The sequence below is a fragment of the Macaca fascicularis genome, chromosome 20, assembly GCF_037993035.2.
Source record: "Macaca fascicularis isolate 582-1 chromosome 20, T2T-MFA8v1.1".
NCBI classification, from domain to species: domain Eukaryota; kingdom Metazoa; phylum Chordata; class Mammalia; order Primates; family Cercopithecidae; genus Macaca; species Macaca fascicularis.
Genome location: NC_088394.1, coordinates 57,836,046 through 57,858,439, shown reverse-complemented (window position 1 = coordinate 57,858,439; position 22,394 = coordinate 57,836,046). Strand labels below are relative to the sequence as shown.

At 36.2% G+C, this 22,394-nt stretch overlaps 1 protein-coding gene across 3 annotated transcripts in view; it reads left to right on the top strand.

The window, feature by feature from the left end:
- CDH8 (cadherin 8) overlaps positions 1-22,394 on the top strand; it is a 390,268-nt gene that overhangs the window by 228,704 nt on the left and 139,170 nt on the right. For all 3 annotated transcript variants that reach the window (XM_015443035.4, XM_045382372.3, XM_005592125.5), the window contains exon 8: positions 15,787-15,923. In XM_015443035.4, the coding sequence (XP_015298521.1) occupies positions 15,787-15,923 (137 nt within the window). The remainder of the gene's footprint in view (positions 1-15,786; positions 15,924-22,394) is intronic.

Genomic DNA, 22,394 nt, shown 5'->3' with positions numbered 1-22,394 from the left:
TTCTTGCACTGTCATGGCCAGATAAAAATTTGGTTGTCCCCAATTTGAAAACAGCACACTGTTTCAAAAAACTCACTATACCTGCTAATTCAACTAACGGTAATTAATTCATTAAGTCACATATTCAGAAACTCATTCATTCACTCATTTACATTAATTCATCTAGTCATTTATCTATATTTTAACTGACGTTTTGTCCAATTATTACATTTTGTAAAGAAATTTCTAGAAAGACATAATATATGTCTTTGTTGGCTGAATATCTCCAGAAAACCAAAGCCCTTGACAGTTATCTAACTAGTCTTTTTTTTTTTTTTTTTTTTTTTTAGCTAGAGTCTCACTCTGTCACCTAGGCTGAAGTACAGTGGCACAATCTGAGCTCACTACAACCTCCGCCTCCCAGGTTCAAGAAATTCTTCTGCCTCAGCCCCCTGAGTAGCTGGGACTGCAGGCATGCACCACCATACCTGGCTAATTTTTTGCATTTTTAGTAGGGACGGGGTTTCACCATGTTGGCCAGGCTGGTCTCAAACTCTTAACCTCGTGATCCGCCCGCCTTGGCCTCCCAAAGTTCTGGAATTACAGGCATGAACCACTGTGCCCGGTCTTATCTAACTAGTCTTTTATACATGCTATCTGAAAATGGTAAACAAAATAGAATTGTAGAGCTTTAAGGTCACATGGAGGAAAATATTTCCTAATGCATTTTGAATAGAAGTTCATAGATATCCAAGGATGCCAATAATGTTAAAGTGAAAATATCTCACCCTGTAGAGAACCTTGTAGTAATTTGAAGGGTAGATTTTGTTTATTGTTTTCTCACATTTTTATTCTCCCGTCATTTTCTGTCTCTCTCTCTCTCTCTCCTCTCTGACTATAAAGAAATTATTTGGGTAAAAAAAGGTTCCTTCTTTTCCTTAGAGGAATAATAAATAGTATGTGATGCAGGGACCTTAGAATTCTGGAACTAGCAGAACTCGGATAATATTATTTATTAAAGCAGTTAGAACAACCAGTGGAGCAATTAGAGGCAAAAAGCTGAAAACTTGTAGATGGAATTTTTGATACTCAACGTGCATGCGAGAAAATGTTAAAATGGTTTCTTTAGGCATAATAACAAAGGCTAGAATGAAATTAAGCAGTGAGAAAGAAACAGTTGGAGTTCAGTGAAATATAATAACTGATTCATAACTAAGGGGTTTATTTCATTATGTGTGGCTCTAAATAGCATCTTCACTTGCAGTTGGCTCACAATTGTATCTTCCTATAAATTTTCCATACAGAGGCTGCAAACCAATGTTTACCAAAACATTTTTTTATGATATAAAAGTGCATTTATGCCATTTAAATTTGAAAAATAGATACACAGTCTTTCTCCAAGGGCAGGGACTCCCTAATGGAGCTCTAATAATCACTACTGGGACTAAAGATAGGGAGACCAGGTCACTTTGAATTCCAGGGTCTTTGCTGTAGGACTTCACCGGTGAGTTGCACCCTCTGAGGGGAGAATGTAAGTAGCATCTTCGATTTTGGAACTTTGTGTTTTGTTCTGCACAGCATCTAAAGTATGCTGAGAACCATGCTGATGTAAAAGAGGGCTCTCAGGCTCCTGTCCTGATCTGTCCTCTAAATTCCAGTGCACTGAGCAATGAAAATATCATGACGCTTTCTGCCAATAGACTGTGTTGCCTATGACTGCATAATTTTCACCTTTTTTCTTTTCTTTTTAAAATTTTACTTTAAGTTCTGGGATATATGTGCAGAACATGTAGGTTTGTTACATAGGTATACATGTGCCACGGTGGTTTGCTGCACCCATCAACCCATCATCTAGGTTTTAAGCTCCACATGCATTAGCTATATAGTGCTCTCCCTCCCCTTGCCCCCGACCCTTTGACGGGCACAGGTGTATGATGTTGTCCGCCCTGTGTCCATGTGTTCTCATTGTTCAACTCCCACTTATGAGTGAGAACATGTGGGAACTTCACCTGTTTTTCTTTCTAAAGAGCTTACTAAAGGGACAAAAGTCCATGATGTTAGTGAATACTTTGACTCCATTACACTAGGCCAGGGGTCAGCCTGTGGGCCAAATACGGCCTGCTACTTCTTTTATTTTTTTGTAAAGTCTTTTTTTTTTTTTTGAGATGGCGTTTTGCTCTTGTTGCCCAGGCTGGAGTGCAAAGGCTCGATCTCAGCTCACTACAGCCTCCACCTGCCGAGTTCAAGCGATTCTCCTGCCTCAGCTTCCCGAGTACCTGGTATTACAGGCATGGGCCACCATGCCCAGCTGATTTTGTATTTTTAGTAGAGATGGGGTTTCTCCATGTTGGTCAGGCTGACCTTGAACTCCCGACCTCAGTTGATCCGCCCGCCTTGGCCTCCAAAAGTGTAAGGATTGTAGGCGTGAGCTACCACTGTGCCCGGTCTAGTAAAGTCTTATTGGACCACAGTCACCGTCATCCTTTTATGCCCTACAACTGCAGAGTTGAATTGCTGTGCTAGAAACACTATGGACTGCAAAACCTAAAATATGTTCTTTACAAAAAACTTTGTCACCCCCTACACAAGACTGATGGAGGTTTGGTTTCCATCAGTAATTTGAACAGTCAGCTCCCATATCATTCCAGGATTTTACTCTGTCTCAAAGCTCCCTGAAATAAACTTCTCAAAATAATTGAAAAAATTTTAGCAGTCAAATAACTTTTTTTGTATTAGGATCCAGCTACCTTTGATGAGAATTGTCATTCCCATCATTGCCTTAGAGCCCTTGGAATCTTAGTACTCATGGACCCATGACAGCATGTACCCATGTTGAATCTGCCAGAAAAAGCTGGCTTCCTCAGCGTAGCTTTTGAGGACATTTTCATAACCCTGATGCAGGATGCAATGGGTACCCTGATAAATACTGTGATGCTTCGCTGCTAAGAGTGAGGAATTTGTTTCCTTCATGGTTTTATTATAAATCTGTGGGGTTTTTTCCACCTGTTCCTTTTCTTTTTCTGTCCTCAGTGATGGCTATAATACAGGGTTTGGAATTGAGTCTGTCGACCGCCTTAGCCAAACCCTAGTCTCTGCACTTTAGTCTCTTCGCGTATTCTTTGATTTCAGTAGCATTTCTCCGCCTAAATGAACGAAGTGGGAAAAACAAGAAACTGACATTGAATAGATTTGTAGTGTATACATGAAACTCAAATATGCATTCTTCTGTATGACACTAGGTTTTCAACAAAGGATATGAAAAAATATTTTATGTATCTTTGTTCATGCATATTTAGCATTTTAATGCAGTTCTTTTTGCATATATTTCATTTACACTTTGTAGCATTAACTCCCTGAATTACACATATTCTTATTCCCATTAAACAAATATGTTACAGGTTGAAAGTACATGGAGTCTGAAATGAAAGCTGTTTGCTAGGGATTACCACCTGTGAAAGGAAAGGAGCAGGAGCATGATAGACAGACAGTGAAATGAAACTGCAGCTCAGTCCAAGCCAAACCTTGGCCCAGACTGGTGGGTTCCTTTGGAATTAGTGTTGCTCGTCAGAGGAGTCCTACATCATGCCAAAATGGTAGGACCTTTATACCTCTGTTTGCTTAGTCTTCAGATAACCTCTGGAAAGGGAATTTTCTGAAACAGAGGTGGACCCTAAGTAGTGGGTAGCGGGAGACTCTCTCTTGACCACACCCTTCACATCTCTGGCACCCTTCCCTTGAAGGGCAATCTGCACAGCAGTTCTTCATGCCTATAATGCGTATGCACACTGAAACTCTGTAGTAATGAAGTAATTTTTACTGAATTCACACCACCAGCTGTCTACCTCCCAAATCCACAGTGGTTACCATATTGGATAGCACAGGGCACACTTCTCAACCTACAATGTCTTCCCTTGGATAAATACATATTTGTAACACATTTTGAGATGCAAACCTCATAGTGGAGAGTTAAGCTGTCTGAAATATTATCAATGTCATATACTAGACCTGGCTATTAGTTATAAATAATAATCAAATTACTTGTATTAGTAAAATATTTTAAAACTAGTGATCTAAGGTGGTAAAAATTGCACAAGAATCTTGAGAGAGAAACAAAAAAGAAAGTGCTGATCTAGGGTTTAAAACCAGCTTTTTTTCTGATTGGTGAAGCCTCTGTATTCTGTAGGGAACAAAACTTAATAATAATGCTTATTTTCTGAGAGAAACAAAGATGCTTGTGTAGGCTGAGTCATGATATCGATATTATTACACTCATAAGGCAAAATAAATCCTCTATTTTGCATCATGACAAAGGGAGATTGACATCCTTATCTGATGTTCAAATATTTATGGGAGTCATTTTAACTACACCTTTATTTTTCCTTATATTTCTACATTCTCATTTGGCATGATGTATTATATAACTTTGCTTTTGATAAAGGACAATCAGATTTGACTTAATGTTGCGGAGGAAAATGTAGTAATGCATATTTTAAGAAGACAGCACAGTAGAAATGGAGAACTTCCATTTTCATTCATTTATCAAAGGCTTATTAGCTTTACCCCATAAGTATGAAGTCTGCTTCCTGGGGGATGGGACGGGTCTAGCCAAAGTGCCTTTGAAACAGGAGATAGGGGACAAATCAAGTTTGGGATGATCTATTGAGGTTCACACCTTCATAGTAAAGGAGAATACAAATTATGAAAGTCCTTAAAAAGGGTCAAAGTCATGGAAAATACATTTAATGGCACAAAGCACAGGAAAATACCTAAAGCCCCTTTCAAAGCCAAGGGTCTGAAATTGGACAGAACAAGTGTGGAAGGGGAACAGGGTGTAGACTGTGGTGAAGAGAATTGTCTGTTTAATGGCAAAAGAAGACATATTTCTGGCTAACCTTTATTGGACATCAAATACATGATCTTGGGTTTTGCATTTGTTTAATTGTACAAGACCAGGTGAAACCACGTGGGTAGACATTGCGCTTAGGAATAAGTATTTTTTTAAAAAAATATTTTTGTCCCCAGAAAGAATTACATCTGGCAGAACACTGGAATGATGTGTTTATCCTATTACTATAGTGTATATAGTGTGTAAATAAGCAAGCACTTCATTTGAATATAAATGCATCTCTAGTTTTAAGGTTGAGAGACCACCAGCCTAGGCAACATGGTGAAACCCCCTATCTATAAAACATACAAAGAAATATCTGGGCATGGTGGTGCATACCTGTAATCTCAGCTACCCAGGAGGCTGAGGCAAGAGGATCACTTGATCCTGGCAGGTGAAGATGGCAGTGAGCTGGGATCGTGTCACTGTACTCCAGCTTAGGTGACAGAGGGAGACCTGGTCTTTGAGGAAAAAGGAAAAAAAAAAAAAAAGAGCTAATAGACCATATCGTGCTCAACAGTTCATTTCCAGTATTTTCCAAACTCCTTATTATTTGCTAAATGAACCTTAATATCCAATTAAAGTTTCAAATTATGTACACATTTATGACATTTTACAAAAGCTAATTTGACATAGTTATACAGTACTTTAAAAATTAATTTTGGTGTGCATGCTTTCCTTAAACATTTTTTTCTATATTGTAAATGATTTTTACCAAGATGGAAACCACGTATATAATCAAATATCACCATCTGCATAACTTTCCAACATTTAATAAGAGTTTATTATGTGACAGATACTATGGTCGAAATATTATACATGTTTCTCTTACTAACTTTATGACAGGGGAAATGCATGTTATCCCCATTTTACAACTATAAACATTGAGAGACAAGAAAGTCTATAATGGGCTACTCCACTAGATTATAGGAAGGATTAAATGAAAAATTAATATACAGGGTTTAGCAGAAAGGCCAAGAATTAGGAAAGATTCAATAAATGCATTAAATGTATTATTAAATATCAATACTGGATCTGGTCCTATGGTCTGGACTGTTACATTGTAAGATGCTTTTTCTATACTTCATCATCTCTATTCTGTTATCTATTAGTGTTTATCAACCTTGACTCTATTTCCTATGGAGAGAAGTATGACAGGCACGATCAACAGCTCCAAAAAGATACCATTACAGAGAGGGGAAAGATTCTCTTCACTTCTAGATTGTCCTTGGCATTGCTGGGTCAATGTGGACCTGTGGACATTCATAGAAATTGATTGGGCTTCCTGTGTCCTGGGAGTAAGCCGTGAGGATCAAGGTCATCAGGAGGGCTTTGGTGTGAGAGAGTTTATCCTCATAACTCGTAACCTCCCGTCATAGAGAAGCACACACAAGAGATAAATCTCAGATAGCTACCAGAACTTCCAGATTCCATGTATTTCTAGAAATATTTAGTCATCTTTTGCTAATATTTATGTGAATATTTCTGATCCATTTGTTGTACTTGAATAATTACATAGGAATGGGTAAAAGAAAACAAGACAGAACTATTTTTAACTTGAAAAGCAATATAGATTAATTGAACATGTTACAAACATGCTATAGGAGTGTTTCTTCAAGACCTCTTCACTTCCTTTGCTTTCCATGTTCAAGTAATCACTATGCCTGGTTTATTTTACTTCCTAAGCTCAAACACCATCATCTCTAACTTGAATAGTGATAACAGCCTCATTTGCTCATCTCTTATCCTTTGATCTCCACACAGCTGCCAAGATGATTTCTACCTCAGTTTCAACCTGTGCTGCCCAATATGTGGCCACTAGCCAAATATAGCTCATTGAAATTTCAGAAAAATAATTTGAAGTTACTGAAAATTAATTTAAATAAAATAAAAATTTTGATTTCTCAGTTACAGTAGCTAGATAGCTAGGGTGAAATAGCCACATATAGTTAGTGGTTACCATATTGGATAACACAGAGCATATTTCTACTACCATATAAAGTTCTATGCAATTCAGCTGTGGTTTAGATCATGTCACTTCTGAGTTTATATCATATCACTCCTCTTAATATTATGCACACATACAAACATGATAGTTCTATGATAGTTGGCACTAAGGGGCAGTCACTAAAACTTTGTTGACATTAAATAAAAAATCAAATTTGCAATGTAATCCTTTCACAGTGTGTAAAACTGCATTCCATTTTTACATTTTTTGTTACCACATCATCACATTTAGAATTCTCAGTAATGCACTATTATTTTCCTGGCTCCAGGGGAAAAAAAGTTCAAATTTCTCCAAAAGTATTATGTAAATATTGAAGAATTGATCATGAGGCAAACTGAATGTGGGATTTACTCTGGAGCATTTTCTTTTTTTTTTTTTTTTTTTTTGTTCCAGTGTTACATAAAATTATACATGTGATTATGGTTTTATTATGTTATTTTCTGAAAGTGTTTGTGGAACAAACTATAAAACAACACAAACACACTGAAGAAATGAGACCTGAAATGAATTGACATAGATTTGGAATCTGAGACTTCTATATTTACTCTAAATAATGTACAAGATACGTTGATCATGTTGAGTGAATTTGCTTCATCCTGTTGGTGCAAATAGCGAGTAGAAATATCACAAAATCATGACTCTCCATGTAGAGCCCACACACCAGAATCTTTCAAATATGTTTGTTGTTTTAAAAAAATCTGGATATTTGGCAGTGTCATCTACAAGTAATGATAAACACTCACTGTGAGGCCACGTTTTAAAGTACAAGGAAATCTTGAATGCATACTCTCACTTGGGGCATACCTTAACCTTTTAAGGCAATCCTGTTGTTCTCATTTTTTAGATGAGGTAATTGAAGTGCAGATATATAAATTGGCATAGCACAGAAGTTAGGAACAAAAGAGCTAGTCCCTGGAAAAGTCATCAGATGTTTCACACAAATTGCAGTAGAAAGAATGCAGTTCAGAATAACTTTTTTCACCTATTATTCATTTATCTGTTGTGGTAATCAGTATGACTGCTGTGTACATTCCAGACTTAATTGCAGTTTGTTCGTGTTGTACTGGAGTCACAGGGAGTAAAAATGAAAGATCCACGACATTCAAAACTCTGTTCTGAAAATGTTGAAAGTGTTCTGCGTGTCTATTGTCACAGATTGATGTTTTTATTACAAAAAAACAAAAGTAATAGAGTGGGAGATGGAGGCTTTGTGTGGATATGTAGCATTGGGTATGGATTGACTGAAAGGAGGTAGGAGATGCTTTAAATAAATATATGTTAACAACAAAAAATCTAATGTAAATCCACACACATACACACAAAGAGGTGGAATTTTTGTGCCAAATATCAGTATGAAATGTATGCAGCTGGGCTGTGATAATTGAGGAAATGTATTACTCTGGTGAGGGTTTCTATTTAATATCAACAGTAGCAGCAATGCAGAAGTATGTTATTTCCCCAAAGCAATAATATTCAGTTGGCCATTTTGACTTATTGCCAACCACTACACCAGTGTATTTTCTTAAATTTACTTTTGATCTCTGCAAGCTACTCTGAATTGAATGAACTGGTGACATCAACTTGTGTCTGTGGTTAGTGTGCTGTGTATTAAATTACCATCTTTGAACCATTAGGAATTTTCTTGAATTTTTATCCTTAATTTCACAAAGTAAAGGGATCAATTTCTTAGCATTTACTTCCAAGAAATACTACTGTGGATTAGAGGAATGGTGATATTTAAAAGCCAATCTGGATACTTGTTGGATTAAAAATGAGAAAGTTTAAATAAGGCTCTTGTGAATATTGGTTATCAAGGACAATGCAGTTTCTAAACTGTATCTATTGCAGTAGAAAGGGACTGTCTATTTCTAAAACTTCCTTCGTTAGAATTGATATTAACATGACCCAAGGAGGCCATTTTCTCACATGCCACCTCCCATTGTGTTAATGAGAAGTTTCTTCTTACTGTGGCAGGAAGATGACTCTCCAATGTACATGCTAGTCTTCTCAAAACTAGCTCTTCTGTCGAAAGCATTTCAAATAATTCTGCAAATGAGCAGCAAATCCAATACATGCACAATTCTCAAGAAATTAGAACAGAAACTTCAATTATAAAGATAAAAATACTAGATTTTTTTAAAACCTAAAATAAAACTCATTGCGCTTTTCAATATGAAAAGTAGGATCCAAATTAATGTTTTTCTTTCTCTTTTTCTCTCTGATCTATTCCCTTTTTTATTTCTCTTTTTCTCTCCCATCTATTCCTTTTCCTCATATTTTTAGTACTATATTTCACACAAAATAATATTCCATGCTTAATAATACATCCTTCTAGCAAGCCTTTTTTGAGTAACTTCAATAATTATGTGACGCTATATGAATCAAACATTCTTTCTTTGTGCTTAAAGAGCAAAGGTCAGGCAAATGTTTATACAAACATGGGAGAGAAAATTCTTAAGAAAGGGTCAACCAGCAAACTCTAGGGCCAGGTATAAAAGGTTCCTGTAGGTAAGATGTGAGCAAGGAAAACCAATATAGCTTCTCATCTCTTTAAGTCTATACTCTATGGAGATACCTATAGTAACAGATATTTTGAAAATAGTAAACTCTGGTATAGACAAACACCACAAAGAATTTGGAAATACTTTTTTAGTGTCACATAAAGAATCCTGTCTTTCCCAAAGCTACTAAAACATGTGACTAGTAGTTCTTATTTATTTCTTTTCATTTTTTGATATTCATCTCCACAGTCAATTTGGACTTTAAGAGAACTCTTACAGATTAAAGAATTGGCTCATCATTTATATGTATTTATTTTTGTATCTAATGTGAATCATTTATCAACTCATTTACTGCAAAGCAATCCTTGTGAAGTAGATATTTTTTCCTATTTATAGATGAACATCTGAGATTAAGAGATGGCAAAAACCATAATTAGCTTTGCACCAACCTGAGAGTTTCAATGTTATTCCCCCAGGTTAGATTCCACTGAAGACTCTCTGGCTTCTCAGGTTGTTTTTATTCTATTTTATGTGGTGCCACTCAGAAGGATGCTGAGAGTCACAGGAAAACAAAGTGGCTTGAGGGTCCACTTCTGAGGTTTCTACCCCAAATCATGATGCCTGAGAAATTACATGATACAGATACCTTGAATTCTGAAATTTAAGCCATTACCCTAGAGTTGTTATTTTTAACCCACTCTTTTTTGTAAAGTATTTTCTGTGACTTGGCTTAAGGAAAGGGCCTATATCAGAGTTTTATAATGAAGTGTTGTCCTTTATTGATGCTACAGTTTTATCACACAGTGAAATGAGTAGGAAGAGAGGGGAGTAATTAAAATGGTGGAGTGTATGGTGGCAGCTGTGAGGACCAGAAAAAAGCAGACTGAATCTTTGCAGCTAGAGATGAGGTTGGCATAGCTGTGGCATGGGGGTGGGGAAGAGGGTGATTGGGACAGCATTTGCATTCCAAAAATGGCATCCTTTCTGATTTTGTGATTAATTTTATAACTAAGATTAAAGGCTTATAGACTACTCAATATGAATACAAAAATCAACCTAATAAACCTTTGAATCTTCAATGATCAGTTCAAGGACAGAGATTTTGGTTAGAAAAGTTGGTGGAAAAAAAATACTGGTACCAGAAATGCAGAGATTGGTTCCTATTTATTCTCCCTTCCCAACTTCACCTTTCATCACTTAACCCAAATTCCTCTATTTTCCTGCTTCCACTAACATTAAGACCCGGATGAACTTCTTTAAGGACAGAGAAATAAAGAGTGAAAGAAAAACTACCTTGGACCTTAGAAAAAGTCAGGAAATCATCAATAGAAATCTTACTGTCTTTTCCTTATAAATAATGCTAACACTAAAGCTTTTAAAATACATGTTTATTGAGCCTTTGTTTTAGTGTCAGACCCGTAATAAGATTTTATAAGCATTACCTCATTTAAAGTTCATAAATCATGTTATAATCCCCATTTTACAGATGAGGGATCATTAATAACATGATTAAATCACATATATGCCAGTAATGAGACTAAGATGAGAACTCAGGCTAACAGACTGAGGACCCATGTTTTTTTGTGAGGAGACTATGAGTATGTGAGTGGCCTATGGACTAAGACTCTCCTGGCAGCCTAAAGAAACACACAGAAATCCAGGTCATGTCTTCAAGCAGCAGAGCAGAGTTTGTGAGAAAATGAAGGTGGATTTAAAGTTTATCCATAGGCCTATAAAGAACTTGAGAGATGGAAGCTTTTATTCTTTCACTTTCAGGGAAGGTCTAAATTCTTATCATTTTATTCAGTAAATCATCTTCACTTAGACATTGTGTTTTAATATTTAGGTGTCTAAGATATGTTCAAATCAGTATATTCCAAAACGAGAAAAATAATCACTTGTTATCCTCTGTTTTGTAGTCCATTTGGGCTTCTATACAAAATGCAAAATACAAAATAGACTGGATGGCTTATAAACCATATAGAAAATAATTTCTTCTGTTGGTGGGAATATGAATTAGTTCAACCGTTGTGGAAGGCAGTGTGGTGATCCCTCAGTTACCTAGAGACAGAAATAGCATTTGACCCAGCCATTCCATTACTGGGTATATACCCAAAGGAATATAAATCATTCTGTTATAAAGACACATGCATGCATAGGTTAATTGCAGCACTATTCACAATACCAAAGACATGGAATCAACTGAAATGCCCATCAACAATAGACTGGATAAGGAAAATGTGGCACACATATACCACGGAATACTATGCAGCCATAAAAATGAATGAGATCATGTCCTTTGCAGAGACATGAATGGAGCTGGAGGCCATTATCCTTAGCAAACTAATTCAGGAACATAAATCCAAATACCACATGTTCTCACTTATAACAGGGAACTAAATGATGAGACATATGGACACATAAAGGGGAACACTGGGGCTGGCTAGAGGGCAGAAGAAGGGAAGAGGGAGAGGATCAGAAAAAATAACCAATGGATACTAGGCTTAAGACCTGGGTGATGAAATAATCTGTACAATAAACCCCCATGACACACGTTTACCTACGTAACAAACCTGCACATCCTGCACATGTAACTCTGAGCTTAAAATAAAGATAAAACAAAGAAATGAATTAATCGAAATTCTGAAGGTTGGGAAGTCCAAGATTAGCATGCCAGTGTGATCGGATTCTGGTAAGGGCCCGCTTCTGGGTTGCAGACAATCAACTTCTCACTGTGTCCTCACAATGGAGGAAGGGGGCTTGCTAGATCCCTGGGGTCTTTTTTATAAGGGAACTGATTTCATTTGTGAGGGCTTCACATCCTAATCACCTCCTGAAAGGCCCACCTTCTAACATGATCACCTTGGGAGTTAGGATTCAACATGTGTATTTTGGGAAGCACACAAACATTCAAATAATAGAATGTTGTGTCTCAGTTTGGAGTTCAGAAAATTGAGTACATGTGTAGGCATTCAAGGATGTCACCATGATACAAATGATATGAGAGCCCTTCACACTGTGTCACAGTGTCAGCACACACATGTAGGTGAAGTGTGCCACACCTATCATCTCATGTGATCTTCACAGCAATCTTGTTAGCCAGGGACTATTACTATCCCCATTTTATGCATGGATAAGATAAGCCCTTTATGTGGTTGGTATATACATGGACTTCACAATGACTCAGATGTGAGTATTCATTCTGGTTCCGCTGTTTTAACAGTTGTGTTACCTAAAATGTCCTAGTCTCTAAGAGTTTTATTTTTCTGTTATTCATTATATAAGAAACCAAGAAAAGAAGGGTGGGAGAAGGAAAAGGAATCTAGCACTCTGCTTGGTACAAATTTGGTGTTTCATGCATGCTTGTTGACCAAAATGTTGAGTCAGAATTTTTGTGCTGTTTAGTCATTCTTGGGAGCTGTTATCATAAAGTCTACTAGGCAATAAAATGTGTGAAATTTCTATAGAAGCAGTAGGAGTTTTCCAAAATAGTTGAGGTAGACTTTAAAGTGAATTTTAAACCAAGTCATTTATTTCCCATCAAGTTCCTTCTATTGTGTAATCTGGTAATATTATGACATTCCTACCTCTGATCTCACTAAAGGGCTGTATTTATAGACTATTTTATAAATTCCTGTGACTCACCCCATAAAGTCTGTCATGAGCTGGAACTTTAAAAAATGAGAAAAATATCTCTGCCTTTGTTAGAGTTATAGGAGTTAAATAACACACTTCTTTTTTTTAAAGTTTTCTGCCATTTATAAATTGCTAAGGAAGGGGCATTCTTTGCTACCTTCTAAATAGGGAAGTTTATTAATACATCATTTCATGAGAGATGAAGATGATGACGATGATGATGAGCCTATTTTTAGTACATACTAAGTGCCAGAGATTGATTTAAGCTTTGTTTTTAGTCTTCACAACTGTTTCTGGGATATAAATAATTCTTATTTCACCAGGAAATAAATTGAGGCTCAGTGAATTTACTAATTATCCCAGAAACAGCAATACATAAGTAATAGAGATATAATTTGCTCCAAATCTGAGTTCTGCATGACACATATCTGAATAAGGGATTAACAAACAGCAACATTTTTTTTTTTTATGCCAACTTCCAAATACCCCGTTGTTGCTCCCATTGCTTCCTTGGGGCTAGAAGTTCTAGGCAATTACTGGACAGCAACCAAATAGCCATGGAATGTGTTTCTGATTTGGGATTCATGAGTATCAGTGATTAGACTGATTCTTGTTTACTGTGGCCTCTGGGAAATTGGTTGACGCATGGATGTGTGAAATATCGGCAGTGAGATAATAAAATTACTAGAACCAGAAATGCCTGCAAAGTTTATTTATGAATATAATGCAGAAAGTGATAATTAATCCTCTGGACATTTTTTAGCTCTTTTAAGAGTCAGAGTGTACATGATATCTGAAGCAAAACACATGTCTGTTTAGTTATTTTACAGTTAAACTTGGAATATCATTGGTTGAATCAACCATCATTATTCCCCAGGAAAATGGCTTTTGGTCTTCTTTCCATAATACAACACATTTAAACACTTTGCAGTAAACACATCCTCATGTTCAGGATTTTGTTGAAAGCACTGTTAATTCACCTGTCTCTCAGTTCTTAAATTCTCTCTGAATTTCTCCAGTATCCTGGGGATTGGGGATGGGAGTGATTTGTAGATGCCTAGTGTATAGGTACAAGTCAGTGTCTTAGTTTTTATTTGTAGTTAAGTCATTACTAAATGGGCAGTTATTATGTCATTTTATAATAATTTTTTTCAAATGATTTCTCAATACACAATTGTCAATAAAATTAAATCATTTTAACTATTATTCCAAATCTTTTAATTATGCTTTTCTTTGGTGGGCAGGATTTAACAAGAAGGTCTTTTTACAATGGCCTTTGAATCTAGTATAAATGATATGCATACCTTCTCTAGTGAAAAAGAAATAGCTAAAAGGAGAAGGAAAAATCCATTCATATATCTATCTATACCTATCCAACTATCTAACTAGTAACTTGCTGTATAGGTTATTTATCTAGCCATCTTTATAGGTAGGTATAGATATAAATTGGTAGATGCATATTCATATACATACATATAAAATGTTTTCAATGAACTCTACTAAAATGTTAACTGCAAAATTATAGTTGGAGGATTATGGAAAATTTACTTTTTTATTTTCTTATAATGGCATAGTCTTGTTTTTTGTCATATAATAAGTATCTATAAAGAACATGTATAAGAAATATGCTCAGTGTTAACTGGCATGGACCATGCTTTAAATTTGAGTTTAATGAGTATCAATGAATAGAGAGATTTCATGTGCACTTCCTAAGCCATTCACTCAATCATGAAGGCCTTCTTCAGTCTTTCTTCCTGAAATGCAATTGCATACATCTTTCTTTGGGCCTCCATCCTATCCTGTTTTAGTGCATCACTGCTTATTTATGGGCCAATCTTTCTAAGTCTGCCTTGTAGTCTTTAAAACGTAAAGATTATTGGGTCCAGCATTCCATAGCCAGGAAACTAATCTTGGTGTATAAAAAAGGTATTAATAAATGTCATGAGAAAATAATTTCTTTTCTTTGTCTTGATACTACCCTGATACTTAGTGGTCCTGAGAAGCAGTTTGCTCTAGACACCACACATCTCACGTATTTTCTTATCTGAACGAGTTTGCTTGATAAAAGAACTACTAATATGTCCGTTTGAAATTCTTAATTTAGTAGACTGTAGTGTTTAAATATGTTAAAATATAGATTCTAACTTTTAAAAAACATTAACTATAGAATAAACAACTATTTAAAAACAACCATGGAATCAACAACTATCCAATTTCTATGGACTGAGATTAATAGAAAACCTAAATACACACTTAAAATGAAAACAAAACAAAACAAAACAAAACAAACAACCACCGCCACCAACAAAATGAAATCCCATAAATTCAGTACAGTCAAATGAAAGTTTAACAAAATACATATTTTATTTGAATGGACATACATAACATGTTGCCTAGTGCCATCCTGCTTTGGGCTTGAATTCATTGTTTTATATGATATTTCATGGCAACTGCTAATTATCATAAGCTGTCCAATAAATGTGATGGATTGTCCAATTAACTCTTCATCAGCATCCATTTTTGAAGATGCTATCTATTGAAACTGATGGCAGTTTATGACCTACATGTTGCATATGTAGCTAATTGCTCCTTGGACAATAATTATTAAGTTTCTTGTGCCTCATTCAGTCATTTTGTTTTATACATTATGATGCCACTGAGTTTCCCAATTCATTTGACTTCACAACTATGGCTCTCCAAGGATTACTAAAGGTCTGCTGTGGAATGTATGGATCATATAAACATTGAAGTAGATTACAGATGTGTCTGTTTTGTAGGTTTTCCATCGACCGGCACACTGACCTGGAGAGGCAGTTCAACATTAACGCAGACGATGGGAAGATAACGCTGGCAACACCACTTGACAGAGAATTAAGTGTATGGCACAACATAACAATCATTGCTACTGAGATTAGTAAGTGCCTGGGTTTGTTCATTTCTTCCTTGTGTGACTGAGTTCAATTTATGCCTATTAATAACGTGATAAGCAGCCCCTGTTTCTGTTAGATACCTTGCCATTGGAACTTAGTTTATTGTTCCCAAGGAGCCTTTGAATGTATCATCTCAACACAAAATAACTTACACCGTGGTGAATTACTGAAATGTTTCAGGATATGTGAGAAGGAAACATTCTTATATCCGTTATTCAGCCATTAAAAACAATGTTTTGCATTTTAAAGTAAAAGGAAAAGATTTAGTATAAAACAGTGGATAGCTGGGCACGGTGGCTCATGCCTGTAATCCCAGCACTTTGGGAGGCCGAGGCAGGTGGATCATGAGGTCAGGAGTTCGAGACCTTCCTGGTTAACACGGTGAAACCCCTTCTCTACTAAAAATACAGAAAAATTAAGTCAGCGTGGTGGCGGGTGCCTGTAGTCCCAGCTACTCGGGAGGTTTAGGCAGGAGAATGGCATGAACCAGGGAGGCGGAGCTTGAAGTGAGCCGAGATTGCACCACTGCACTCCAGCCTAGGCGACAGAGCAAGACTCTGTCTCAGAAAAATAAAAAAAAAAAGTATGTAAAAAAAGGTCAAGAACTGTACATTATAATTTAAATAAATGGACACACATATACATATAGTATAGTACATACAGTATAGAAACAATTACATATTTAAATCATACATATGCACACATACATGTGGAAAATATAGACGGAAGCTTTATCAATATTATTTTGGGTAGGAGAGATTATAGATAATATTTTGTTTTGTTTTTTACAATCTAATGTATTTTACACAGTAATCATGGAATGTTTAAAATTATACCAATATAAATCCAATGTAATCTTTTTCATAAATTTTGTGAAAACATTTGAGTTATTTTATTATAGGGGAGGAGAGTCTAGGGTTGTTAAAATAACATGTTAATCTTTTTATTTTATTTTTTTTTCTTCTTTGCACTTGATAAAACTATGATGGAGTCTCTAAACAATAGCTATATGGTGAAATTTGGTGCCACACTGTCTTTGAGAGCTTAGATCTACTTTATCAACTTTCGTCACACAAAAATATGAAAAAGGGACGTGATGTTCATTTTACTTCCTAGCAAAATACATGTTTCTTATCATCCGAATATCTTCTTTTTATAAAGGACTGGATGAGTCCTTCGAAGTTGTACACAAATTCAGAGACAATAAATTCCAAGAGAGTTGGGGTAAAGGGAATTTGAAAAAGAAAATAAAAATCAATGTTAAGAAAGATTCATGGACACACATACCGTATAGAGAAATATAGATGATAATTATAGGAAATGTGCCCTAAAATCCACTCTACTCTCTGGCAGCTAATGTGAAAAAGGGGAAATATCTCTGTGAAAAATGATTAATTTATTTGTATTAAAAAAAGAGTAATCCGTGTGTTCAGGAGACAAACTTTTTTTTTTTTTTCTGGTTTTGTGATGTGAGGAAAATGTCCTCTACCAAGGCTTATAAAAAGAACTCTTGTATGAAACAGTGAAAATTCAAGAGCGAAGAATATTTGTTTCTTATAGCAGCCTTGAGTGCAGGGAGAGAACACGAAGTCAAGTTGATATGTAGTTTCCACGCTACCAAACTCTGGCTCTGGATAGAGACAGAGCTTTGGAAACTTTGGTGTTTTTCCTGCCTTAGGAGTAGTATTTTCTTCCCTAGTGTCTTAACCTGATGGTAGTTTCCCCTTGTAGCATGAAGAGAAGAAGCAAATAAAGCATGCCATCTGGTGATTCTGGTTTATTAGAAGTGTCAACCTCATTTAGAAAGATGTAGACATAATTTTTTAATAATTTACCATGTTGAAGCCTGATTATCACCTTAAGCTTCTCAGAAAAGCTGTATCTATTTATATGATTTAAGGCTTTATAAAAAGCTCAAAAAAAACCCAGTCTTCTTTAATGTGTATAGTCAATAACTACTTTTAAAGAATTTTCTCATATACTGAAAACACAATCTAGTAGAGTTAAACTTAATTGATGTTACTTTTGAGATAGATCTCTCTTTCTGTTGCCCAGGCACCATCATAGCTCACTCACTCCACCCTCTATCTCCTGGGCTCAAGTGATCCTCCTGCTTTAAACTTCCCAGTGTCTGGGCCTACAGGCACAAGCCACCATGCCTGGCTAATTATTGTTTCTTTTTTTTTTTTTTTTGGAGAAACAGGGTCTCACTACGTTGCCCAGGCTAGTCTCAAGCACCTCACCTCAACTGATCCTCCTGCTGGGATTATAAACATGATCCACACACAAGGCCTATGCCACCTTTTAAAAATGAGATAGATTCCTTTACTTAAATATCCATCAAGGTTTATCAGTTATCAGCAAAATGTGCTCAAAGCAATGAATACACAGAGCATTTGCTTAAGAAACATTTCAGGACAATCCAGAAACAAAGTACTCATTTTTGAGAACTCCTAGACAAGAAAGACAGATAGCAAAACAGCTGCTCCAGGGCATTGAACTGTTAGCTGCAGGGTGACAAGGCTACCAAGCTAAGTCGGGGAAGATGTTCATTGGCTCATTCATTCAATCATTATTTATTAAGTCTTTACTATCACTAAGCACTCATCTAGTGACTGAGGATATAGCAGGGAGTAAAGTAGGCATAAATCCTGCTCCTCTTGGAGTTTTCTTTCTGGTAGCACCTGGGACTACCTGCATATCAAAGGGTAAATTGGAACCTGCTGATATATGCATAAAGAAAGGCACAGAGGTAAGAAAGAAGATGATGAATGTTGAAAGTTCAAGCAATTCCACATTGGTGCTGTGAAAATAAATGCAGCTACTGACCTCCTTCAATGAGGATATGATATTAAAAATTACTTCAAAATACCTATGAAAAAATCAAGACTTTATGTATATTAGTAAAATTACTAGTTAAGATTTTTAAGTGGTATTAATATTATTATTATAAACACAGTATAACCAAATAACTGAAAATATAAAACATAGATGAGATAAAATTTTCTGAATGTTTTTAGAGAAGTGATTCAATCATGTCTCAGATTCAGGTTTACAGTTGGCTCCATATGGAGAACAAACACAGTGTACCTGTGCTCATATGCTGAGCCTCAGGCTTGCTCAGGAACCACAGAGAATTTAAAATATGTGCCCAAACATACATTGATTCCGTTCAAATCAGTGTTGATGGGAGTTGTCTCACTTTTTCTTTTTTCTTTTTGTCAGAGATTGAAAACTAAAACCACACAGGTGCATTTTGGCCAAGAAACAAGCTTAATTCATGTTAAACATCTTAAGAAATGTTAGACTCTAAGCTTAAAAATCTGTCTGACTTTGTTTGAATTTTTGCAGATTTCTTTCTTAGAACAAACAAGGGTGAGAATACAAAAGAGAGCTTTAAATTTTAGCTGTGAACTACTAGCTGGGGTGGCATAAATTTGAAAACTTTAAGCGTACAATTAAACCACCTTTGTTCTTGATCACAAAGGGAAGTAGAAATCATAAGATCACAGAGAAATTTGAAAAATGGAAATTACTATGAACATAGCTTAGAAACTTGTTTTGACTTGGTTTGATTATTTAGCCCATCATATGATGTTTATCTTCCAAAGCCACACACCATGTCTTGGGGGAAAAAAAAATATTAAAGGGAGATTTATAGAATTCATCTGAGAGGAATATTTAAAACCATTCAGAATAACAGAACCCCATAGGGGGAGGTTCTAATAATGATAAAGAAATCGTCATTCCAGGGAGAACAATTTAAAATGACTCTCAGAATGCTATCTCATCAGACAAAAGATTTAAACAAATGAAATTAGGCTAAAAAGTGGATTTTAGCGAAGTCCATCTGTTATCTCTTAATGAGAATGGAGATGTCATTCTTTATCCTCTTGTGTCAGATTCACTTAACTGAGGCTGAGATGCTTCACTGTTTATTACCCAAGTATTTCAGTGGTAGTAGATCTAACTTGTCATCATGATCAACTGGCACATCTTATCACTTGAGCTGGCAGGTGGATGTCCATGTGCTAACAAGAGATTAGGCTTGTATAGTATATCTCTGCTAACTGTCTCTGCTAGTAGTAAGCCCATTCCCTGAAACTACAGTGCATGGCTGCTGTTTACCATGATAATGAAGATTTAAGGTAAATGTAGCTGAATAATGAAAACAATGAGAAAATAAACTGAAAAAGCCCTTAAATGCGTTTAATTCTCATAATGTTTGCTGAAAAGTGACTACTATTATTATAAGCATTCAGGCAAAGAAACTCAGATACATGTTTCAAAATTTCATAAATTTCAAAATTTCATAGTGGGCAAGGATGGGAGTGGAGGTACAGGATCAGACCTTTGTTTAACTGCAGAATATATATTCTTAAACACCGTCCACAGAAACCTCACTTCTATCTTCTTTCCTCTTTATCTTCTTGCTCAATTTTAGCTTCCGATACTGCTACATCATTTCCTGAATCAAGTGAATGAAACCATTTTTCTGTGCAAAGCAAAAGGCTAGGGCAAGGACAAGGGTGCGGTGAAGGAATGAACAAGCACGCAGTTTATTACGGAGAGTAAGAATATTGCCTAATAAACAGCAGAGCTCTGGAACTTCTAAAACCAGAATCCAAGTCCTATTTTATAGATTAGGAAACTGAAGAACATAGAATAGAGAACACAGCATAGTACATTTTAGGAGACTCTTTTTCAAAGCAGACCATTGATTAGAATTGCCTAGAAAATTGTCTAAAACAAATAAAAAATAGTCCAGACTTCATTTGAAACCTATTAAATTAGAATCTCAAGGGAGAGTTTCAGGAATTTACTTCTCACAACTTCTTCCTTGTTTCCCTCACCATGCACATACACATACACACACACCCACACCGCCCCCCCCCCCCCCACACACAAATATACGATCATTAAAATTTGACAATACTGCAAAGAGAGGCAAAGAAAGATGAGGCATTATTGGTTTGTTTGGTCTTTTTTAAAAGAATTTTCCCATGCTGACTATAACCATAGGACAGTAAAGTATACTGAGAATGTGGGAATCAATTTGCTTAGAACAGACTCTCTGCAGGGGCATTGTAGATGCACTGAATGCTCGTTTTAAAGTGTCCTTCACAGAGAACGTGATGGTGTGGAATGGAAAGTTGCAAAGCTGTCTGACACTCTGTACCTGGGAGCAGGCAACTGGCATGGCATTTGCAGAAAGTACATGACTATTGGTTACCTGAAAGTATTTCAAAGCAGGAAGCATATAATTGCCCATTAAATTAATCTCTTTGAGTTAGTGATCATGCATTGCTCTGGCCCACTACAGCGGGCTGCACACATTATTGCAAATGAAGCTTTTCGATAATGATGGTTAAATCTCCCAGGGAAAACACTAGTTTTATAGCACTTAAGGATTGTTTTTTCCTGGCATGGGGCCCAGTTGCCAGAATAATTGCTTTGTCCAACCCAGGCTACTTAGAAAAACATATATCTTTATAGGCAGTTCATTGTTTAGAGCAATCTTGGGTTCTGGAGTTGGATGGAGTTGGAGTCCTTGCCACATTTTGATCATATAACCTTGGGTACATTATTTCTTATTTTACTCTCAGTTTCCTCATCTGTGAATGGAAATGATTATTCTTTAAACTTGTGGGTATAATGAGAATTGAAATAAAAATGTTAGTACTATGTCTCTTAGCAAATAATTTACCTACAATCTTAAGAAAGTGATGGAGACATGGTGTATGTTCTTATGGTTAACACAGCCCTTAAGTTGGGCTTTGAATCAAGGTTTCATTTAAAATTATTTATTTAATTTTTTGCCTGTTCCCCTTCCCCTTTCCACAACAAAATAGTTGGTAATTATGGCCTGTGTGTTGCTTCTAGCTGCAGTTATGTTTCTGCATTGCATAGCCAATATGTTTGTTCATTGACCTTCTTCTTGCCCTTGGTTGAGGCATGGTAGATTGATCAATGGCTAAGAAACGGCCCTCATAATGAGGCAGGCACATGCTTACTAAAGACTTTAGATTTTATATCAAGATTGTGCTTAATATATATCCATCTCTCTCTATTGCCTATGACATAGAGCGAGAGCTCCGTAAAGATCAATAGCCATTCCCTTGTGCGGGGTGAAGTGGTGATAGTTGCAGAGAAGCTATTATTGAGTTAGATAACACTCATGGAAGAGAAGAGGTGATAAGAGCCTAAAGTGGGCAGTGAAATTTAGGTACAGAGGTGGTTAAGGGACTCCTAAATATCACACAGGTTGCAGCAGTAAGACTGATAAGCCTGTCTGGGAATACAGTCATGTGACAAGTTCCTATCTAGGTCCCTCACTTTAGATAGGCATGCAGGCAGTCTAAGCTGGAGATCATTGTTCTTAGCAAAGAGAAACACAGTGAAGGAAAGTGAAAACTAAAATATGAGAAAGCGAAAGGGAAGCTACAGGTTCCTGG